Source organism: Trichosurus vulpecula, chromosome X (genome assembly GCF_011100635.1).
Source record: "Trichosurus vulpecula isolate mTriVul1 chromosome X, mTriVul1.pri, whole genome shotgun sequence".
Classification (NCBI taxonomy): domain Eukaryota; kingdom Metazoa; phylum Chordata; class Mammalia; order Diprotodontia; family Phalangeridae; genus Trichosurus; species Trichosurus vulpecula.
This window is the reverse complement of record NC_050582.1, coordinates 11,014,818-11,038,991: the sequence shown is the minus strand read 5'-3', so window position 1 is coordinate 11,038,991 and position 24,174 is coordinate 11,014,818. Positions and strand designations below refer to the sequence as shown.

The 24,174-nt window shown below is 39.2% G+C and overlaps 1 protein-coding gene across 3 annotated transcripts in view; it reads left to right on the top strand.

The window, feature by feature from the left end:
- Window positions 1–24,174, top strand: part of DIAPH2 (diaphanous related formin 2) — an 856,474-nt gene that overhangs the window by 424,376 nt on the left and 407,924 nt on the right. For all 3 annotated transcript variants that reach the window (XM_036740329.1, XM_036740331.1, XM_036740330.1), the window contains one exon: window positions 10,094–10,223. In XM_036740329.1, coding sequence (XP_036596224.1) covers window positions 10,094–10,223 — 130 coding nt within the window. The remainder of the gene's footprint in view (window positions 1–10,093; window positions 10,224–24,174) is intronic.

Genomic DNA, 24,174 nt, shown 5'->3' with positions numbered 1-24,174 from the left:
AAAGAAGTGCTTGTCTTCAGTCTTTGAATTCTAGTTCAAATTCAGTCATTCATCAAGCATTGGTTCAGTTCCTCCTGTGGGCCCAGAACCATGCTAGGTGCTGAGAATACAGAGATACAAATGAGTCAGTCCTTGGTCTCTAGGAGATTACTTTCCATTGGGATGTAATAAACTCTGGCAGGTGGTGATGGACTCATTTACAGTAAAACAAAAGTGTTAATAGAGCATAGGAATCAATCTGAGGATGAGGTTCAAAACCAGTTGGGAAGGAGGTTTAGAATTTAAAAACCTCAACAACAAAGATAAGGAAGAAAGAGCAGCTTCACTCTAAGGTTTTGTGTGTATTCAGTTTGTATGGGCACTGAGGAAAAGTAACTAGAGCTCCTCCTTCAGGATAGGTAATGTGAGATTAGGTAGGATGAAACAGATGACTGGAAGGATGCAACTTGTTTAAAAAACACCACCACCGCCACAGCCGCCGCCACCGCTGCCGACACCACCATCTCCACAGCCGCCGCCATCACCACTGCCGCTGCCGCCACCACCACCACCACCACCACCACCGCCATCACCACCACCACCAACAGTAGGATAGGTAAAAGATGGTGTGGTACAGTCACATTGTTAGAAAATAAGAGTCATTTGTGGAAATCCAATGACCAAAGACAGGTGTATAGAAACATCTTGGGAGAGCATTTGGGTGAAGATAAACAAGGCACAAGTAGATAATATTGTCTTGAAACTTTCTAAGCAGTACAAATAATTGGCTTTGGGAAACAGATCACAAAGCTGGCATAGAGATATGGTATAGCAATGATGGGGGCCTTAAATTGTCCAGATATCTGTATGAGCAGTCTCTCTGTCTCTGTTTGTCTCTTTGCCCACACCACACCCAAAAGGTGAGCAACTGATTATTTCTTGACTTGCCTTAATGATAATTTCTTCCTTTAAAAAGTGAAGGAACAATTGTTGAGAAATTCTAGTCTTTATTTGATTCTTTCCAAGAAGGAGGAATGGATTGTTAGAGTGAACACAATGGCCAACTAGGACTGAGGTGATCCCTGAGTCTTAAGATTTGTCGTGGAAGAAAGGCAAGCCTGGTGTGGTGTGACATGTGCTGGAGATTTGGGGAGAACAGATTTCAGAGTCCAGAGAAAGGATGGCTAAGGACCTGTGGCCCAAACTTTTATAAGGGATGGGCAGCACTTGAGAATTACATTCCAAAGACATATAGCAACCGTTTGGATGAGGAGGAAGAGGAAGAATTCTTGAAGGATACCATCTTACATACACAGGGAACTTAGTATTCAGTTTAGTTTTTAAAAAGGCATGTACAAGAATGGGAATGAAGAGCAGATACGGGAGGATGAATACAAAAGCTTGCTGTAGCTCAGAATAAGCAGAAGCTGGCAGGGGAAACTAACAGCAATAAAAAGTTGTTTCTTGCCCTCTCCCCCTTTACTGGAGAAAAACAAATTGTTGAGGTAGATGCGACAACAATAACTGAAGAGAGAGAGGGAGAGGACATGGGTTTCTTCGATCATCAGAGTAAAAGCTCAAATGAGAGCATTTTCTACACCATGGCCCATTAAACATCTCAAGTGAATTCTGTCCTGCATTATAGGCCCACTGAGTGATTCTAACGCCTGTAGACCTGTCCTGGTTACGTGAAAACCTGGAGATGGATGCTCCTTCTTTCATGGAAGGTGGGCCACTGTTTAGAGAGATGCATACTTCTCATCAGGCCCCAGCCAGGTCAAATTGGTTTCCTGTGAAGAAAAGAACTGATTGGTGCTATTCTATCTCTAGGAATTGTGGGGCCAGGAGGTCTGGAAATGTACGACTCCTTTTGGCCCCACTCCTCTGGAGGCAGCCCCAGCTGGGTGCCATCCCTTGCCTCGCATAGGCTGTGTTCCAGACATTCTCCAACTCTGGATTCTATCTAAGCCTTGCCTGTGTTCCTAGGAGCACCTGGTGCAGGAGCAGTGGAGAACTGCTCACTTCTTAGTTTTCTTCTGTTTTCTTGGCACTGAAATAGGAGGTGATGACTGAGGTTGCTTTAATGATTTTGAGCCCCCAACCTCAGCTGGGTGACCCTGGACAAGTCATTTAACCCCTCTCTTTTTTAGTGTCCTCATCTGTAAAATGGTGATATTGTTATATATAGCACCCGCCTTCCTGGATTGTTGGGATTTGTAAAATGCTTCACAAGCCTTAAGGTGCCAGCTATAAAGTATACACACATATGAACACATAGGAGTTACATAGAAGACACTGTGTGAGGACACTAGAAATGAGAGGGGTCAGGCAAGATCTCCTGTACAGATTCAAGGAGATGCAGGTTAGGAAGGGATGAATTCTCGACCAGGGTGGGGGGGGGGGAGCAGCATGTCAGGTCTGAATGAGTTCTTCCCTGGAGATCTTTGATCAGACACTGATTGTTGGATGTATTGTTGAGTGGAGTCATGTTGGCATCCAGTTTGTACTGTTTGACCCCTGAAGTTACTTCCAACTCGGAGATTCTGGGATTCTGAGAAGGTAGTGTTTTCCATGCTTCCAAGAGATTGGGAGCATTCTGGAGCCCTCTGTGGAAAGATGAAGATAATGGAAAAAAAATTTTAGGTTCAAATACTAAACTGTTGAGAGCCAAGTGACGTTGAATGCTATAAAAGTTTGTTAAAAATTGATCATGACCACCTGGTCTCCATCTTCACTGAGAGGAAAAGGAGAAGAAATGGTTGAAAGTTCAGCTGAAGAGAAGAGAAACTTTCAAAGGAGCAACACACTGAAAGGTTGCATGCTGCTACCTAGGCTCGGCCAATCACAATGCAAAGAGTACACAGGAGCCCCTGAGCCTGGGACTTTTCTTACGTGTTCACTGAAAAGAATTCTAACAGCATGTCAGGACATTGATATCAGAATGTCCCGGCTAAACTCTTTTTTAAGTATACATGTTTACACCGGCAATTTGTTTACATTTATCCCAATTTGCCTGGCAAACAGCTATCAGATCTAAAGGAAAACAGTGTTTGAATGGCCGAAAATCACACCATTAGGAAAACTACAGATAGTTGAGCTGGACCTTGGCCAGTCAAGTCTTTTCTCTTTGTATACCATGTGAGGAAATGACTTAGAGATAAGGTAGATGCAATTAATATAAATTTAGTTACTAATCTCCAAGTTTAATTACTTGCTGGTCAAATGATAATTAAAATTAAAATAGCAGTATGGCTTATTAATTGATGGTGCTTTGACAATTAAGACAGTGAAGTACTCTTAGGTATTTCAGTATTATAATCCCCTGGTTATTCAGTTTAATCAAAAAATAAAATATAAGACTTTAAAAAAACGGAATTATTTCTAACTTCTTGAGTTGTTGTATATTTAGTATATGTGACTACGAAGGGGCAGCTTCTTTAATTGTTTGGGTTCTTCATCTCTGTGCATCTTGCAAAAGAGAAGTGATACTTTTTCTGAGGGTCTTGGCTGCTGGAAAAGCAGGTTCTTTTCTCATCCTGTCCCCCCGTTCCTTTTTATTTCCCTCCTCCTTGTCCCCTAGAGTTATATAGATTCAAGCCCCTTTTTTGTCTCCTCCTTACAAATCCCTCTACCCTCCAACGTTTCTTACACACAGTTGTCAAAGTGATTTTCCCCAAGCAAAGGTCTCATCCTGTCACCCCCTTGTTAAATAAGCCACAGTAGCTCCCCATTACCTCTAAGATCAAATATCACCTCCTCTATCTTACATTTAAATAAAGCTCTAACAGTGTGACTCCTTCCTATCTTTCCTGTTTCCCCACATGTTGGTGTTCATTCATTTTTCAGTTGTGTCTGACTCTTCATGACTCCTTTTGGGGTTTTCTTGGTGGAGATACTAGAATGCTTTGCTATCCCCTTCTCCAGCTCGTTTTACAGATGAAGAGACTGAGGCAGACAGGGTGAAGTGACTTGCCCAGGGTCACATACCTAGGAAGGAAGAAGCCAGATTTCAACTCGGGTCTTCCTGATTCCAGGCCTGGCACTCTGTCCACTGTGCCACCTACTTGCCCTTACACATTCTGTTTAGACATCCCTTTCACTTTGCTGCCCTTCACATATTCTACATAGTGTCCACAGTTGCCTACCTGTTTTTCTTCACACAGGACATTCCATCCCCTATCTTCACTTTTGCGCTGGCTGTGCCCACTGCCCGCAGCGCTCGCTCTCTCTCTCTCTCTCTCTCTCACTCTCTCTCCCTCTCCCTCCCCAACAGCCTTTTAAACTCTTTCATTTTCTTCAGGACTCAACTTCAATATCCCTAGGAGTTAGCACCTTCCCTTCTTTCCCAAACTATCTTGTACTCATTTGCTATGTATGTAGTCTATACGTACTTATGCATGTATATGATTATTTTTATGTGGAAAGGCAGCACAGTATAATGGCTGGAGAGTTGGCCTCAGAGCCACAAAAACCTAGACTCAATTCCTCCTTCTGACATAAGATCTGAGTTGGACCCTTCATCTGACATCTCTTGTTTGTGTGACCCTGAGGAAGTCACTTGACCTCTCAATGCTCTATGCAATTCTCTAAAAGATTGTAACTTGCAGAGAAGCTGCCAATCTGCATGAATAGAGAGACACTATCCTTCAATCAGCTGCCAAAATGATTTTGCCAAGGCGCTGGTGTGACCTCATCACTTGTGGATTCAGTGAACTCCAGCGGGTCCCCCTGGCTTCCAGGATCGAGTCCTTTCTGTCCTACCCCCACCTCCCTTTCTAGTCTTCTTATGCCTCCTTACAACTCCATGGTCTACAGCTCTGTGGTCTGGCTTGTTGACATGACTTGAATGTAAGCCAAGCCCTTCAGGATAGGGGCTGTTGTGTCTTTGTATCCCCAACACTTAGCACAGGGCCTGGCACCTGGGAAACAGTAAATGCTTGTTGACATAAAGATGAGTCATTAATGAGATGATGTCACCTTTCCAGAAAGTCTCTGACTCCCCTCCAACCCAGAAGCTCTTGAACTATCAATCCAAAGTTGATTTGGACTTTAATTTTGCTTTGAAAATGTTACTTCTCTTAATGAATTATGGCAGTGTGCTGTAGTGGAAAGAATAGTAGAGGCTAGGAATAATGGTACTTGAGCTACATAATTGTGAGCCACAAATCTCAGTATTAATGTGGTGTTATTCATGTGCTTTGACAGCTCTATGGTTGTATCAGTATGGGTGCACCTATGAGTGGCGCAGATCGTGAGCCATCCGTATCTACTCTTCATCATCTACAGCTTACCCTCCAGTGTTCAGGACATTTCCTAGATCCCATCAGGCTGTCCTTTAGCCCTTGCGTTTTGTCTATGACTGGCTGGACTCCTTTTGACCAGTCTTGCCCTGCTCCAGCGCCATCCTTTGCCCTATTTCAGCCACAGAATCCTTTCCCGGAAGTATTGCTGCTGCCTCCTCTCATCCACCATGGGGTTCAATGTCGCCTTTTGGGTGAGCCACAACTTTATTTGGAGAAGGCTGTATTCTATTATTTATAACCTTACAGCATTACATGTATTGATAGTAAAAAACATGGGCCTCTATTTCAGGGAGAAGCTTGGGCTTATTAAAAGCTTCCCATAGATTCTTAAATGCAATTTTGCTTGCCTTTCTCCCCTGGTCAGTTCTGGACTCAGCTCATTGTCTATGCTCAGTGTCCATTCAAGATTTATGTACTGATGGACTATCTTTGTGGGTTGTCCTTCTCATGTGCCATTATGTGAACAATGCACATCCTGTAGCCCCATAGGCTTCCTATAAAAGAGGACTTTTCTTTTTCTTTTGTTTCTTAAAAACAGAAGTACAGAACAGTTTGCCTACCACATGGACAGTTAATAATGTTTTTCTCTAGCAGGTTGTTATGCTAGACTTTTAGACAGCAACTAGCAGTTTTAGTAAATTTTTTTTGTTTTTTTTTTAATTTAATTTAATTTATTTATTTAACATATTTAGTTTTCAGCATTGGTTTTCACAAGAGTTTGAATTACAAATTTTCTCCCCATTTCTACCCTCCCCCCCCACTCCAAGATGGCATATATTCTGGTTGCCCTGTTCCCAATTCAGCCCTCCCTTCTGTCACCCCACTCCCCTCCCATCCCCTTTTCCCTTCCCCTCTTGTAGGGCAAGCTAAATTTCTACTCCCATTGCCTGTGTATCTTATTTTCTAGTTGCATGCAAAAAACTTTTTTTTTGTTTTTGAACGTCTGTTTTTGAAAACTTTGAGTTCCAAATTCTCTCCCCTCCTCCCTTCCCACCCACCCTCCCCAAGAAGTCAAGCAATTCAACATAGGCCACATGTGTATCATTATGTATGACCCTTCCACAATACTCATGTTGTGAAAGACTAACTATATTTTCCTCCTTGCCAACCCATCCCCCTTTATTGAATTTTCTCCCTTGACCCTGTCCCCTTTCCAAAGTGTTTGTTTTTGATTACCTCCACCCCCATCTGCCCTCCCCTCCATCATTCCCCCCTTTTTTTTCTTCTTCCCTCTTCTTTCCTGTGGGGTAAGATACCCAATTGGGTATGTATGGTATTCTCTCCTCAGGCCCAGTCTGATGAGAGCAAGATTCACTCATTCCCCCCTCACCTGCCCTCTCCCCTCCTCCCACAGAACTGCTTCCTCTTGCCACCTTTATGTGAGATAATCCACCCCATTATGTCTCTCCCTATCTCGCTCTCTCAATGTTCCTCTCTCATCCCTTAATTTGATTTTATTTCTTTTAGATATCTTCCCTTCATCTTCACCTCACCTCGCCCTCTCTCTCTCTCTCTCTACATATATATATATATATATATATATATATATATATACACATAGATATATACATGCATACACATTCACTTATATATATATATATATATACATAAACATATATACATATATGCATATTCCCTTCAGCTACCCTAATACTGAGGTCTCATGAATCATACACATCATCTTTCCATGTAGGAATGTAATCAAAACAGTTCAACTTTAGTAAGTCCCTTGCAATTTCTTTTTCTTGTTCTTTTTCTTGATTACCTTTTCATGCTTCTCTTGATTCTTGTGTCTGAAAGTCAGATTTTCTATTCAGTTCTGGTCTTTTCACTGAGAAAGCTTGAAAGTCCTCTATTTTATTGAAAGTTCATATTTTGTCTTGGAGCATGATACTCAGTTTTGCTGGGTAGGTGATTCTTGGTTTTAATCCTAGCTCCATTGACCTCCGAAATATCATATTCCAAGCCCTTCGATCTCTTAATGTAGAAGCTGCCAGATCTTGGGTTATTCTGATTGGGTTTCCACAATACTCGAATTGTTTCTTTCTGGCTGCTTGCAGTATTTTCTCCTTGATCTGGGAGCTCTGGAATTTGGCAACAATATTCCTAGGAGATTTCTTTTTGGGATCTATTTGAGAAGGCGATCGATGGATTCTTTCAATTTCTATTTTGCCCTGTGGCTCTAGAATATCAGGGCAGTTCTCCTTGATAATTTCTTGAAAGATGATATCTAGGCTCTTTTTTTGATCTTGGCTTTCAGGTAGTCCAATAATTTTTAAATTATCTCTCCTGGATCTATTTTCCAGGTCAGTGGTTTTTCCAATGAGATATTTGACATTGTCTTCCATTTTTTCATTCCTTTGGTTCTGTTTTATAATATCTTGATTTCTCATAAAGTCACTAGCTTCCACTTGCTCCTATCTAATTTTTAAGGTCATATTTTCTTCAGTGGTCTTTTGGACCTCCTTTTCCATTTGGCTAATTCTGCCTTTCAAGGCATTCTTCTCCTCATTGGCTTTTTGGAGCTCTTTTGCCATTTGAATTAGTCTATTTTTTAAGGTGTTGTTTTCTTCTGTGTATTTTTCAGTATTTTTTTGGGTCTCCTTTAGCAAGTCATTGACTTGTTTTTCATGGTTTTCTCGCATCCTTCTCATTTCTCTTCCCAATTTTTCCTCTACTTCTCTAACTTGCTTTTCCAAATCCTTTTTGAGCTCTTCCATGGCCTGGGACCAGTTCATGTTTTTCTTGGAGGCTATTTTTTTAGGCTCTATGACTTTGTTATCTTCTTTAGGCTGTATGTTTTGGTCTTCTTTGTCACCAAGGAAAGAATCCAAAGACTGAGACTGAATGTGTGTGTGTTTTTGCTGCCTGGCCATGTTGCCAACCAACTAACTTGACCCTTGAGTTTTTCAGTGGGGTATGAGTGCTTGTAGACTAAAGAGTTCTATGTTCCACGTTTGGGGGGGATGTGCCAGCTCTGCCACACCAGCACTCCTCCTTCCCCAAGAACCCCCAACCCAAACTGGGCTTGGATCTTCAGCAGGCTGTGCACTCCTGCTCTGATCTGCCACTTAATTCCTCCCACCAGGTGGGCCTGGGGCGGGAAGCAACAACAGCTGTAGCTGCCCCACCTCTGCTGCCCGCGGGGCTGGTAGCCGTACCGCGAACTCCTTCCACTCCTGCAGCTCTTCCCACTAACCCTCTTTGTTGTCTTTGGTGTTTGTGGGTTGAGAAGTCTGGTAACTGCCGCAGCTCACTGATTCAGGGCGCTAGGGCACTTTTCGCCCAGCTTCTGGTCTGGTTGGTCCGCGCAGCTCACGCTGGGCTCGGCTCCCCTCTGCTCCCAGCTCCGTGTGGGATAGACCTCACCCAGAGACCATCCAGGCTCTCCTGGCTTGGAGCCCTGCTTCCCTCTGCTGTTTTGTGGGTTCTGCCGTTCTAGAATTGGTTCAGAGCCATTTTTTATAGGTTTTTGGAGGGACTTGGCAGGGAGGTCATGCTAGTCCCTGCTTTCCAGCTGCCATCTTGGCTCCGCCCCCCCTTTAGTAAATTTTTAAAGTAATTTTTTGAGCAAAAAGTAAAATGCCCATTTTATTATGTTTTTCAATGCTTAAGCTAGCATTGGAAATGGTATAGACTGCAGTAATGCCAGACAAGAACATGGTACAATTCTGAGGCACTTCCCACTGGTTCCTGTAAAGGAGCGAGTCTTACCGAAGTCACCCTGCCCCCAGGGATTTCCTTCATTTCTGTTGTCATAGCTTGTCCTTGCATTATATTGTTTCACCCTGGTGACACTTGAAGTGTTTGGTAGATCAGCATGATAACACATCGAATATTAAAGATTTTTATTTTGAAAGAGAAAGCCACTGTGTTTAAAGTGCACCCAGAAAAGCTAATTGTGAATATGAAATTAAGGTGGCCAATTGAAGTAGCACAACTTTGCCATAGGTGACATTTTCTGTCTGCCATTAAGACTAACTTTTCTTTTTATTTTCCTAGTCTTGGGGAAAGATTTTAAATTTTGCAAATGAGTTAGAACTTTAAGAAACTGAGGGGAAGCTGTTAAAAAGAAAGTACATACATTTATAGGGGTATCTCAGAGTCAAAAGGTATTTATGCAGAATTGGGGGGCATAGTTCTAAATTGCTCAAGGAAAAAAGAAACAAAAACCTCTGAAAGGTAAAAGCTGTTAAAAGCAGTGTAGAAATTGGCTACTTACCCCTTAATAGAGTAATAGCCCTATCCCTTGAAGTACTCAGGTAGAAACTGGGTGATCCTTTGTAGGTAGATGGGGTATTCTTGCTTTTATTTTCATTTACCTATGATATTTAAATTAATAATAGTAAAAGATCAGCATAGCATTATCTAAAAGTATAGAAAATGGATTTGAGCCATTCTGATCCAAAGCACAGAATCTTGAGGTTTGGGTGGAACACTAGTATCATTTTAAAATAAGAGGCAGGTAAAGCATTGGGCTTAAAAGAATATATATGTACATCTATGTGTATATATGTATGTATATATGCACATATGTGTATATATTAAATATATTAAGATATTCTGCAGAACATATGAAGATGTTTAATTTTGACATACATTAATTGTTTATCTTTCTTTTTTAGAAGCTGTGTTTATTTTAATAATGGAATATAGAATTCTTGATAGTCCTCATTAGGAAACTACTCTGTACAACATCATTTTAAATGAACAATAAGTTGAACTGAAATGATGGGTGAAACAAATTAAGAGATAACCCCAGACTTTGAGATGATACTATTCAAATTACTTTGCTTCCCATTTTCCTCCAGGTCAGAGATACTAAATCATCAGATCAAAAAACCACGCTATTACATTTTCTGGCTGAAATTTGTGAAGAAAAATACCGGGACATCCTTAAATTCCCAGATGAATTGGAGCATGTTGAAAGTGCAAGCAAGGGTAAGCAATGGGACTGTTGCGAGGTGATGAAGCCAGGGAACAGGGTCTATTCCCATGGTGGTTTATGTTTGTAAGAAAGGCAAGGAAATGGTGTTTTTCCCTTTTATGTTTTATGTAGCAATATATCACATTTCATGGGCATGCCTCTAATTTTAGATGTTTTATCCTAGAAAATGATGGCAGGTTCCCTTTAATTTTCTTATTACCTTTCCATAGATTTCACATCGTTCGTCAAATTATTAAAATTGAAGTACTTTATTTGTATTGAATCATATCATCAATGTATATATTAGAAATCTCAAAGCAGTAAATTCATTCTTGGGGATGGTAATAATATTTTCAGTGTGTTTATATGAGCATTGGATTTTTCTCCAGTTATTTAGGTCTTCTTTTATTACTGTGATATTTGTTTTATATTTGTGTTTATGGAAGTTTTGTGTGTGTAAGTTAGCCCCCTAATATTTTATGCATTTTATTTTTTTTATTGCGGGGATAATCTAAACAGTTTAACTATAGAGTCCCTTATGATTACTTTTTGTGTTTGCTTTTTCATGCTTCTCTTGAGTCTTGTGTTTCAATTTTGGGTTTTCCATTCAACTCTGCTCTTTTCATCAAGAGTACTTGAAAGTCTTATATTTCATTAAATGTCCATTTTTCCCCCTGAAGGATTATATTCACTTTTACTGAGAGGGTTATTTTTGGTTGTAATACTAGCTTCTTTGCCTTCCAGAATATCTTTAGGCCCTCCACTCCTTTAATGTAGAAGCCACTAAATCTTGTGTGATGCTGATTGTGGCTCCATGATACTTGAATTGTTTCTTTCTGGTTGCTTCCAATATTTTCTCCTTGAAGCAAGAGGTCTGGAATTTGGGTATAATATTCCTGGGAGTTTGAGATTTCTTTCAAGAGGTCATTGGTAGATTCTTTTCATTTATGTTTTACCCTTTAGATCAGGCCTGCCCAACTTTCTGCCACTTATGGCCATCAGGCCCCTTGCCACATGCCAAAGGTTTTCCTCTACATACAAAGGATGTTTTCCTCTACATTTTCATGAGCCTCCTAAAATCTTCTGGCATGCTGCCAGAGGGCTGTAAGTGGCCCAAGCACAGTAAGTGGCCCACAGGCTGAAAGTTGTGCAGGCCTGTTCTAGATCTGAGATATCAGGACAGTTTTCCTTGATAATTTCTTGAAATATGATGTCTAAGCTTTTTTTTTTAATATGGCTTTCAGGTCATCCAACAATTCTTAAATTACCTCTCTTTGATCTATTTTATGTGTCAATTTTTTTCCAATGACATATTTCACATTTTCTTCTATTTTTCATTCTTTCAAATTTCTTTTGTTTCTTGAAGTATCATGGAGTCATTAGCTTCCACTTGCCTGATTCTAATTTTTAAGGAATTATTTTCTCCAGTGAGAATTTGTAACTCCTTTTCCATTTGGCCTATTCTGCTTTTTCAGGAGTTCTTTTGTTCAGTGAATTTTTGTCAGTTCTGTTTTTTTTTTTGTTATTCTTCTTCAGTATTTTTTGTGCCTCTTTTACCAAGCTGCTAATTCTCTTTTCATAATTTTCTTACATCACTCTCATTTTTCCCTCCAATTTTTCCTCTCCCACTCTTAGCTCTTTGTTGAACCCTTCCAGGAATTCTTGTTGGGCCTGGGTGCAATAAGCATTTTTCTTTGAGGATTTTTGTAGCTTTTTTTCCACATTGTTATCTTCTTCTGAGTTTATGTCTTTGTCTTCCTTGCCACTATAGTAGCTTTTTATGATCAAGTTCTTTTGTTGTTGTTTGCTCATTTTCCCATTCTATTTCTTTACTTTAAACTTTACTTTGAACTCTGCTTACTGTGGGTTAAGGAGGCACTGTCTCAGCTTCAGGCTTTTTTGTGCTACTGTTTTCAGAGCTAGTTATAGGGGTCTGCAAGATTTTGGTGTTTCTGAAGTGGTGTGATCCAGAGAGAGGTGTGGATATTGTTTTTCTCGTCTGTGCTCTGGTCTTTACCCAGGAAAGGCCCCTACTCTCCTGCAACCATATATGTTAGTGTTCCTCTCTGCCTTGGAACTAAAACCAGGGCCCCTGCTCCCATGTGACCAACCAGAAGTATTTTTCTCTGCCCTGGAACTGCAACCCAGAACTGTGTTTGTGCATAAGAGTTGCAAATCAGCTCCAGATGTGCCCAGTACTAGTAAAGGGTCTCCTGTAATCTCTTTTTGGCCAGTTTTGGCCCTTACTGTCTCTGGATTAAGAGCTTCAGAAGCTGGTGCTACTGTTGTAGCTGCCTCCAAGGCCCTCAACAGAGTTTGCTGCACTCTGGACTGCAACTCCCCCCACCCCATTTTATTATTTTAAATGACATTTCTTTAAAGTGCTATGTAAATTGTATCATCATCATCATCATCATTATTATTATCAAAGTCCCTATGCCTCAGTTTCTTTAGATGGAAAATTAGAACTGAAGGCTTCTAAATTTAGAAGCCTGATTACAGAGGGTTAAGAAAAGAATCATTGATGAGTTACAGGATGACACCTAACAGCAATGGTAAGATGTAGTGAGGGTTTTGTTGCTTTTTGTTTTAAAGAAAGAGACAGGCTTGGGTTTGTTTATAGGCAGCAGAGAAGGAATCAGTAGCTATGGAGAAATGGAGTGTTATAGAGAGAGTTGGATGCTATTGGGGGCAATCTCTGGAGAAGATTAGAAGGTTCTTGATGGCCTATACCATGAAGCTAAGGGACATTGCCTTAGTCCTTGCACATAATTCTTATTCTGAAGAGGTTCTCAAGGTCATAAGGATCAGAGAAAATTTCCAGTCCTTCATCTTATTGATTATCTGACCCAAAAGTCCTATGTATTCTTTTGCTTTACATTGTATCTTATTCCAACACTTTCTTTTCATTTCTTGTGGCTGATTTTTCTCAGATGGTGTCCATGGTTTTTCACTTATTTTTCTGATACTCTTGAGCAGTTTTCTTGCATAATTTTGTAAAATATAGTATTCTGAGAAACCAGGATAACAGCAATTGTCTTCCTGAACTCTGTCTTCTAGACTTATTGCTTAGATTTTTAGAGACTGTACATGTTCTTTTAGTTTGCCTATTTAGAAAAAAAAATTATCCTGATGTTTGTTGTTGCATATTGAATTTTTTTCTTTTCCTGTTGTTCTGCCTTTTCAGAGTGTCTTAGCTGTATTGATATTTTCTATCTAATATTCTGAACTATGTCTTTGCTCTAAGGTTTTACTTGTGAATACATTTCTTTTTCCCTCATTTAAAAAATAATAGCTTCATTTAGCATATTTCTTACTGCTTTGTAATGATGAAAATGAGCTGGTATTAGATATGAACCATCTTCCCATCTATTTACCCATCTTCCCAAGTAAAATCTTTTGAAAACAAACTTTGGGGGCTGTCAGCAAGCCCTCTAAAGCATACAAGCCATCTCATTTCTGAACTATAACAATTCAAATGTGCCAGGAAATAACACCTTTTTCACTGGAAATTTAAATTACTGACTCTAATATTTATTTTCAACTGGTTCTCAGAGGCATCACTGTGTATAAATATACATATACCCATACATCTGCATATATATGTGTGTGTGTGTATACACATCTTATTTTTCCATTTGAATAATTTTCTAAAGCCATTAGCTTCACTAAACATTCATTCTGTCTAGTTCACCACCTAATAATCTATTCTGTAACTGTTATCCACTAGCAGATGTTTTGAATTTTTGTTTAAGGCAAATGCTATTTACCATGTATTGTTGAAAGTTGAATCAACAAATTAATATTATCTCAGGAAAGCCTGGCTACCTGGCATTTTTGCAGAACCAAGTGGTTAATGCTAAATATCTATTGATTTTTTTTTAAACCAAGCCATGGAAGGTTAAAATGCCAAGTATTTGGAAGGGAACAGCTCAGATACAGAATGTATGTGATATACAAGGCCCCTCAGTGAGGCTTGAGAGTTAGGAGAATTGAATTCTCATCCTTACTTTGCCTCTGACTGGTTGATTTTTAGGAAGCTTGTTGGTAAAGTGGAAAGAGCATTGGTGTTAGAGTCAGGAAGACCTGAGTTGGAATCCTGTCTCAGATGCTTTCCAAGTGTGACCCTAGGCAAGTCACTTAACCCCTGTCTAGCTCAGTTTTCTCACCTGCCTTAAAGAGTTATTGTGAGGATCAGATGAGTACTTAGCAAACTTGGAAGTGTTGTGTAAATGTGTTATTATTATTATCATCAAAGTTCCTGTGCTTCAGTTTCTTCATATGGAAATTTAGAACTGAAGACCTCTAAGGACACTTTCAGCTCAATTCGTTCACTTATTTCAGCCATGTCTGACTCTCTGTGACCCCATTTGGGATTTTCTTGGCAGAGATACTAGAATGGCTTACCATTTCCTTCTCCAGATAATTTCACATATGAGGAACTGAGGCAAACAGCTAAGTGACTTGTCCAGGGTCACCAGCTAACAAGTATCTGAGGCCAGATTTGAACTCAGGAAAATTAGTCTTCCTGACTTTAGACCCGGTGCTCTATGCACTGTGCCACCTGTCCTCAAGTCTGCCTAGTTTCCTTTATTGTGTGAAAGATCTTTTGTATATTATGAGATATTTACTATGTGTATTCAAACAGATTGTTTCACTTTCAGTAGCACGTATAACTTGCCCCTTAGATATCCAAATTTTAAAAATTAGCAGTCATGTCCATAGTTAATAGGCAATTAATTTTTTTAACATATTAGCTAGTGCAGAAATTTTGTTTGCTTCATTTTGAAATAAGTGAATTACTGCCAATCCAAATCTTTCCTCCTGTTATGCCACATAAGTGCTGTTGTTAAAATGTCCACTGCTGAGATATGAACTTTAGATTTGTTCATGTCACTGAAAATCGAGCCTAGTTTATAATTTCCTTTGGTAGCATCAGACACTCCAGCCTGCCAAAGTAACATTGTGGAAGCACAGAAAGTAATATGTGTTTGGATTTTTGCTACATAAATAAATCTTTGCACTAAATTCCCATCTTTTTCTGATTGTTCATTTCATTTGTGCCTTCATTAATTTTTTTAAAAAAAATTGTTTTAGTAAAGTATGTAGAATATACCATTTGGAGTTCATTCCTTAATAGATCATACCCATATTCCAGGTTCCACTAGAATAGAATATTTATGGATGGGTCTGATCAGCAATTTTGAATGCAGTGGACAGTTCTAGAAGGCTGAGGACCATTGTATTTCTCCAGGAGGCAGTCATTGGTGTGTTTAGAGTGGTATCAGTTGAGTGAAAAAGAGGAACTATTATGTCAGAAGTTTAACAGAGAGTTTCACAGAAGTGATAAGGGATTAGTAAGCAAAAGAAAAATCCATCCAGAGGAGAGGTCTGGTGCTCTGCTTTCCAGGGTGGTCCAAGACTCAGTAGAGAGTGAAGAGGATACAAATGAAGAGATAAGAGTGATGATCGTGTTGAGGAAACTGGCTGGGTTCAATAATCATAGGGATTAGACTGTGTATATCTCCTCCGTCTATGTCCTCTCCCCACCAAAGAAAGTATGACCAGCCTCAAAGTACACAGAACAACTCTGGCCCCAGTTGAAGGTCCAAATGGAATGTTGAAGGCATTCTGTGGTCTTGGGCCTGGGAAGACCTCAGCACAACTTTTCTGCCAGGCTTAGAGTTTGTTCAGCATACAGCATGTTTTGAACTATTGTTCACTGAACCAAATCATTTAATCTAAAAGCATTTATTTGTTCTAAGAACGTGTGTGTATTTCTAATCATGTATGTGTACCAGGAACGTTTCATCTCTTTCTCATTTTCTCACCTGACCTATCTGTCCTCTCTAAATCTACCTATCCCTGATCTCTCCCTCTCTACATCCTCTAGATCACTTTGAAAAACATGTCAGCATATTGGCCTTCCCTCCCTTTTGGGAATAGTGGCTCCTGGGAAGCAGGAAAGCCTTGCTGTTGTTTTCTATCTGTATCTGTGTGATTTTAGTGGTATATTTTTTGGCTCTTTCTTGGTGAGGCAACCCCTTCTGATGATACAATCAACATCTGCTCTGCACGTAGTAGGAGGCCTTTTTGTGGCATGGAACCCTTTGCCAATCTGGTGGACTGCTTTGTGTCATGGACTCATTTTCACAACCATGTTTTAAGTGCATAAAATAAAATACGTAGGATTACAAATTAATACTGAAAAGCACTTACCGTTTGTTTTTAAGTTCAGAAACCCCAGGTCATAAACCCCAGATGTATAATCTGATAGAATTGTCCAAGGCACTGATTTAAAGTGATTTTCTCTGAGTAAAACAGTCAGTCAGAGGTGGCACAAGACCTCCCCACTTTCCTGACCCCAAGGCCAGCTCTCTTGCTACCACACAATGGTGCCTGTTCCTTTGGCTTTCCTCTTACTATTTCTTTTTCCCTCCATTCCCTTACCATTGACTTAAATCCCTTGACATGTGCCTGCCTTTCTAGTGTCCCAGCTAAAAGCAATTACAATGGTTTTCTGCAGGAAGGGAAAAAGAATACCAGTTCATTTAGATAAGAACCCAATTAAAGATAAAATTGGAGGAAACAAAAGGATGAAAAGGTTATAATCAAATGTTTTGTCAGTTTATACCAATTATAGGGGAAATCTCTAGCTTTGAGATGCTCTATGTGAATCTATCTTTCTGACTGTATATGTTTATTTATGGCTGAGCAGCAAATGATGCAAAAATGTCTACGTCAACCGAGATTTGTAGGTATAAGCATCTGAATGTATTGAAAGAGCAGGACTTTCTTTAAGAACATGGAATTCAAACACTTAGGCACTAATGTTATTAATGAGGACATGCTATCACTGTTGAAATCATAAATTCCCTTAGACATAGCAGTGTAAGCAGGACTTTATCACTTAATATTTTCCCCACCCCTAGATATTAGCAAGCATGTTACAGAACACAGATTCTGAATATGTAAAACCTTATGTGAATGAATGAAAAAAACCTTTATTGAGTGATTACCGTGTGCCAAGCACTGTGCTAAGTACCAAGGATACAAATGCAAATATGCAAGTGGCAGATTGTTCTTAGAAGAAGTCAGAATTGGATGGAATTCTTGCATGAACACCAACATCATTGTTCACGTGGTCATGTCATTTTTAAATAGCTGATAGAACAAACTTGTAATGCTTCAAGCATTCACATGCTTGCTGTCCTAGAGAAAAAATATTTGTAACATAATTGGGCAATTATTTCCCGATCAGAACACTATCAAAGGGAAAGGAAGAGAACAAGCATTTCGTAAGTGCCTACTGTATGCCAGGCACTGTACAAATGTTATCTGATTTCATTCTCACAACCACCTTGAGAGGTAGGTGTTATTATGATCCCCATTTTAGACTTGAGGAAACCGAGGCAGACAAAGGTTAAGTAACTCACTCAGGGTTGCATAGCTAGTAAGAGTCAGAAGTTGGATTTGAACTCAGGTTTTCCTGACTTCAAGCCCAGGACTCTTGTCCACTGCTCCATCTGGCTGTCATTAAAATGTTTTGTTGAACTACTTGCACCATGAGGGTTCCCAACCACTAAATGGGAACCAGTGCTCCAGGGCATGGTCTCTGTTGCAGATGGCAACTGGGTTTGGCCAGGAGGTTGTAGAATTGGTGCTTAGAGATGAGGGAATAAAATGAAGGCTCGACAAGCGTCAAAATGATGACTAAGTAACTATGGATAGCCAATGTTCAAGCATTCTAAAGGAAGCTTGATGAAGGATACTTGATCAGAAGTCAGCCCGAAAGCACTGATTGATTGAATTACATGTATTTTTCCTTTGAATATCTATGCCAGTGAGCATGAGCCATACATGGTCCCTGCTTTCAAAGAGCTTGCAGCTTAGTTTGGGGAGTCAAGATGTGTGTCCGTGAGCCTACTAGTAAGCAACACCTCTGCAGGACATATTGATTCTTATATATTTTAGTGGTTTGTTATCTTATCAAGGTAGTTATACAGATCACAACCTAGATATGGCCACCCATAGATCTTCCCCATGGTTTCTGTTCATTGTGCTGGAGGCCTTCCTCTAGTTCTCTTGTCATTTTACGGATACTAATGAAGTACTCAAGTTGTCCTTCACAGGCAACCACATCTTCTTTTTCAGACATTTCTCTCTGAGAGCTTCCTTTAAATAACTTGAGTTGCGTAGTTCTTTGCTAATAATTTGTTGCCTGGGACATGATAGGCACTTAATAAATGTTTTGTTGGATTGTTACATCCTGCTCTAATCTTTCGTGTTCCTTTCTTACATCTTTTGGGTGATCCTCACCTCTAATTCTTTGGAGACTGGCGTTTCATGATTTGTAGCCATACAGAATTGATGCAAGAATATTGTTCTCTGAATGATGACCTTTTCTTTCACAGGGTAGCTTGGGGTCTCAAAGAACCCTGCCTAGTTTTCCAAAGGCCGTCCATCTGTTCAACTCAGTTGAACATCTATTCAACCCTGCCTGTGGTTCATCCTCAGTGTCCATCTAAGGTTACTAGTTTAGCCATCATACTTAATATTATAATGTGACCAATAGGTATTCCTCCCCACTCAATTTTGCCTGTTTGGACAGTTAGGTCAAACTCTCTTGCTGGATCATGACTTTCTTTTTGTACTTCTTCCATTGTGGTGAGGCTTAATGCAATGAACAATAATACAATAAAACCACAAAAAAATGCTTCTCATAAAGAGGCCCATCTGGATGGACATTACCAACTCTAGGAAATCTTTCTTCCGTGTGGACTCTGTAACCAGACTTTTTCCAAGAAAGTGACAAAAACCTTTGGGGAGCATGCATCTCTCTCCCCCTTTTATGTTTTGCTTGATATTATAAGTAGAATGTCATTAAGCAAAGTTTCCTTTATTGCTTTTTAGAAAAGAATATAAATGATTTTGACATATGCAAGACTATCTTTTCAAAAGATAGTCTTTGGCAATAATTTGCTCTATTGAATCAAATTTTTATATTCAATGCATAAGAAGTGCAGTGAAATCTTATATTCCCTCCACCTTTCAGTCAGTTTTGTTTCTTTAAAGGTGTGGCATCCTGTAGGTTAGGCCTTGTAAATATCTGCCTATTCCCTTCTTTTACCTTTATCAAATATGCCCTTAATGGGTGTGTAGATTATTTTCATGTAGACTTGGTATGAATGGGAAAGCAAGCATAAGCATATGTTCCAGAGTTATAAATATGAATGACCTGGCTGGCTATAATGATAGTTGATGGCCTGGCCTTAATTTCTTACTCTGGCACTTGCTGTCTGAATGACCATGGACAAGTCTCTTAACCTCTCTGGGCTTCAGTTTGCTCATCGTTGAAGTTGGGACCTTGGACTGTGACCTCTAAGGTATTTTTATGACCCTAAATCTCTGCTTCTGTGGTCCTAATAGCCTCTTGGTCACCTTTTATTTGTTAAAAAAAAATGACATCTGAATTTTTTTCACCCAAAGCCATTGGTATCCTTTATTCTTTAAAAAAAAAAACAAAACTTGAGGATAATTCTTTGAAAATTTCAAAATTTTGTCACCTACGCTATAGATCTTTTCTGGGCATACTTGTCTTCCCAACTTTGTTTTCTTTACCATCTTTTCTATTTTCTCATGTACCAAGCTGGCAACTGGGATGTTTGACTCCATAGGTGGTGGTTTAACTGTAATTGATGGACAAAAGTGTTTGTTATAGAAATCTTTAAATATGTTTTCCATTTTTTATCTACGGTAAGTTTTTCCCGATTCCTCTTAATTCTCGTGCCTTTCCTCTGTTGATTATTTTCAATGTATCATGCATTTAGCTTGTTTGTATATACTTGTTTACATGTTGTCTCTGTCATTAGACTGTGAACTCCTTGATGGAAGGCATTGTCTTTTACTGTTCTTTGTAGTCTCAGCGTTTAACACAGTGCCTAGCACATAGTAGGTGTTTAATAAATGCTTATTGACTCACCAATTGATTATTGTCTATAAGTCTCCCTCTTAAATGCCCTTGTAGGTGACTTTGTTCTTTTGCTAAATCCACTACTAATTTGTTATTCAGAGACAACGTGGTACAGTGACCTTGGATTTACCATCCAAGAACGAGGCTCACCTCCTTCTTCTGCCACTTAGTGCCCGTGTGACCTTAGAGAGTGCACATAACCAACCTCTCTGGTCCTCAGTCTTCTCCTGTAAAATGGAGGGGATGGGGGGGTCATGTTGTATTGAATGGTTTTGAAGGTCCCTGCCAGCTCTCATTGTCTAATCTGTGTGCTCTACTGCTTCTGACACTTTTATGAGACCATTCTGCTCATAATCTTTCACCACTATCCTTTGAAAATTCTTACAAATTAGATTATGTGTGGAGCTGCCCTTGACTGCCTTATTTCCCATCTTGGCAAAGATATGTTTGCTGAATGAGGCCGTTTTTAGATTATTTTGGTTATACGATCATGACCTTTGATTTACAATGGTTAAACTTCCTAAGGATATAGTGATGGTCCATGCAGATGTCTGTGCTTTAATCCATTCCCCCTTTTGTGGGGCCAACAGTTTGATTAAAAGTAGATCAGGTTGTAATTTTCTTGTTTAAATGTCATTATTCTCATTTTTCTTCTTTTTTTCTAGTAATATATTGATCTTGATTTTGATCTTTGCCAATTTTTGACTATACATAAATAGTTGAATGAAAAGCATTTATTAAATACTTGATTTATGCCAGGCACAATAGATACAAGTATTAAAGCAAGATGGTCCCTACCTTTAAGGAGATTACGTTCTAATAGGGGGAGATGATGCATAGAAGGAAGTGGTAGCCAGAGAAGAGTACTTTGGTTTAGGTAGTCACAGGGATGCTGAGTAGAATCTTAGGGGAATCAATTAACATTACCTTTCCAGATGCTGTAATTGAACTCAATGGTTCCAGCACTAAATCTGTGATCCTATGATTGCCATTTTCAGATCAAATTTTGCAGGGCAAAGTGGATAACAAGGAGATCAGGTGGAGGATCAGATGGGATGTGAAGCATGGACTGGGATGATGATGATGATGATACAACATTAGCCTTGGTACTGGATGACTCAACAGGCAGGACAGCAAAGAACCAGAACAGTGTGGTTTCAAAGCTGAGTGGATCAATTGTCTTCTAGGACTTGGGTCTCTGGAGGTCTAGCATCTCTTGCTATAGGTGTCTTTAAAGTATGGAAGGGAAAGGGAAAGGGAAAGAAATAAGCATTTACGTAATGTCTACTAGTGGCAGGCACTGTGTGAAGTGCTTTACAACATGATCTCATTTGATCCTTATAACAACCATAGGAGGGAGGTGCCCTTATCATCTCCATTTTATAGTTGAGAAAACTGGAGCAGCCACGGCTGGTCTGAGGCCAAATTTGAACTCAGCTCATCTTACTCCAGGTCCAGCACTCCATCGACTTCTCTTGCCTATTAAAATGTAAACTCATTGATGGAAGAGATGTGATTGCCTGAGATGGGACTTGAATTCAGGTCTTCCGGGTTCTAGGTCCTGTGCTCTAGCTACTGTAACGCCAACTACCTCTTAAAGTATCTTCAAATTCCCCATTTCCTACCTATCACCAGAGCAAAATTTCTGTGATTTAAAAAAAATGTTCTCTGTTGTTCACAATCCTCCCTGCTAGTGTCTTTAAAAGGTTATTGCCATTTCATTAGATGAAGAAAAAGCCTTTAACAAAGTACAGCACTCTTGTGCTAAAAATCCTACAGAGTATAGGCAGTGATAGACTTTTTTAATATCATAAAAAGTATCTCTCTGAAACCCCAAAGAGCCATCAGATGCAATGACGATGTGCTAGAACTTTTTCCAGTAAATATGGGAATTAAGCAAGAATACCTACTCTCCCCACTATTATTTGATATGGTTCTGGAAATGCTAGCACCAGCAATAAGACAAGAGAAATTAAAGCTATTAAGATAGGGAAAGAGGAGATAAAACTATCCCCATTTGCTGATGATATGGTGGTTTATTTGGAAAATTCTAGGGGATCAGGAAAGATACTAATTAAGACAATAGTTTCAGCACAGTCATAGACTATGATATCCTCAAAAATCAATAGCATTTCTATACAATAATAGCAGAACACAAGAATGAATAATTTAAAGGGAAATACCATTCCAAATAGCTACAAAATGTATAAAATACCTGGAAATGATTGACTAGAGCACACAAAAGATGTGTAAAGATTCAATTACAGTGTCCTTCTTAAAGAAATTTAAAAGCAACCCAAATAGCTATAGGAATATTCAGTGCTCATGAGTAGGTCATGCCAATATAATAAAAACAGCAATACTACCAAAATTGTTGTATACTTTTAATGCTTGCCAGTCAAATTACCAACGGAATACTTCATAGAACCTGATAAAATAACAATAACATTCATTTGGAAAAACAAAAGATCTAATGTATCAAGGGAAATGATGGGCAAAAAAAAGTAGGGACAAAGGAAGAATAGCATTTCCAGACCTCCAACTATATTATAATACAGCAGTCATCAAAGCCATCTGCTATTGGTTAAAAAAACAGATAAATGGTATGGAATTGACAAGGAAGAATAAAAACCAATAGAACTCAATGACCCAGTATTTGATAAAGTGGAAAACATATCTAGGAAAATATTCTTTATTTGGTAAAAACTGCTGGGAAAACTGATAAGCAGTTCAGCAGAAGTTACGCTTAGCTCAATACCTAATACCATATTCCAGAAGACATTCCAAATGGGTATATGACCTTAATGTTAAAGATCATACTATGAGAAAGAAGAGAAACATCATTTATCTCTCACAAGTAGGGGTAGGAGATGTATTCTTAACTATTAAGATCTACATATACTTTATATCAACAAAAAGTTATAAAAAATAAAATGGATAATTTTGATTGCATGAAACTGAAAAGCTTCTGCACAGAAAAATCGATGTGTCTAGCACAAGAAGAGAAATGATCAAATGGGAAAATCTTTTTATCGGATTTCCTTGATAAGGGTTTGGTATTCAAGATATATCAAATAGATAAACAAAATGCAGGGCAGCTAGGTGGCACAATGGATAGAGCACTGGGCTTGGAATCAGGAAGACTCCTCTTCCTGAGTTCAAATCTGGGATCAGACACTTACTAGCTACGTAACTGTGGGCAAGTCAGTTAACCTTGTTTGCCTCAGTTTCCTCTTCTGTAGATTCAACTGGAGAAGGAAATGGCAACCCATTCCAGTATCTTTCCCAAGAAAACGCTTTAGAAAGGGGCTATGAAGAGTTGGGCACGACTGAAATGACTGAACAAAATATGTGTACATACACACACACACACACACACACACACACATTAATAGCTATTCCCCATTAGATTAGTGATCAAAGGACTGATCATTCACAACCATGTGAAAGAATGCTCCATGTCAATAGAGAAATGCAGATCAAAACAATCCTGAGGTTTCTCCTCACACCCTGCAAATTGGCAAATATGATCAAAAATGACACACAGATACATTGTTGATGGAGCTGTGAAATGACACAACTATTTTGGAATAAAGTGAATAAGATATCTGTATTTTTTAACCTGAGACTCCATTACTGGTCTTAGACCCCAAGGAAGCCATCAATAAGAAAACCCCTATATGCACCAAAATATTGATAGCAGCACTTTTTGTGATCATCGCTTGGGGAATGGCTAAACAAATTGTGTTACCTAACCTAAATATGATAGAATGTTACTGTGCTGTAAGATATGATAAAGTGTGATAAATACCAGGAAGCACGGAAGGATCTCTATGTATCGATGCAGAGTTAAGTCAACAGAGCCAAGAAAACAGTATACACAGTGACAATGGAAAGGGAAAGAACAACAACAAAAGTAAATGTAACAAGATGATAAAGAACCAGGAGGACTCAGATGAAGAGGGAAGAGAGGACATCCCCAGCCCACCCTT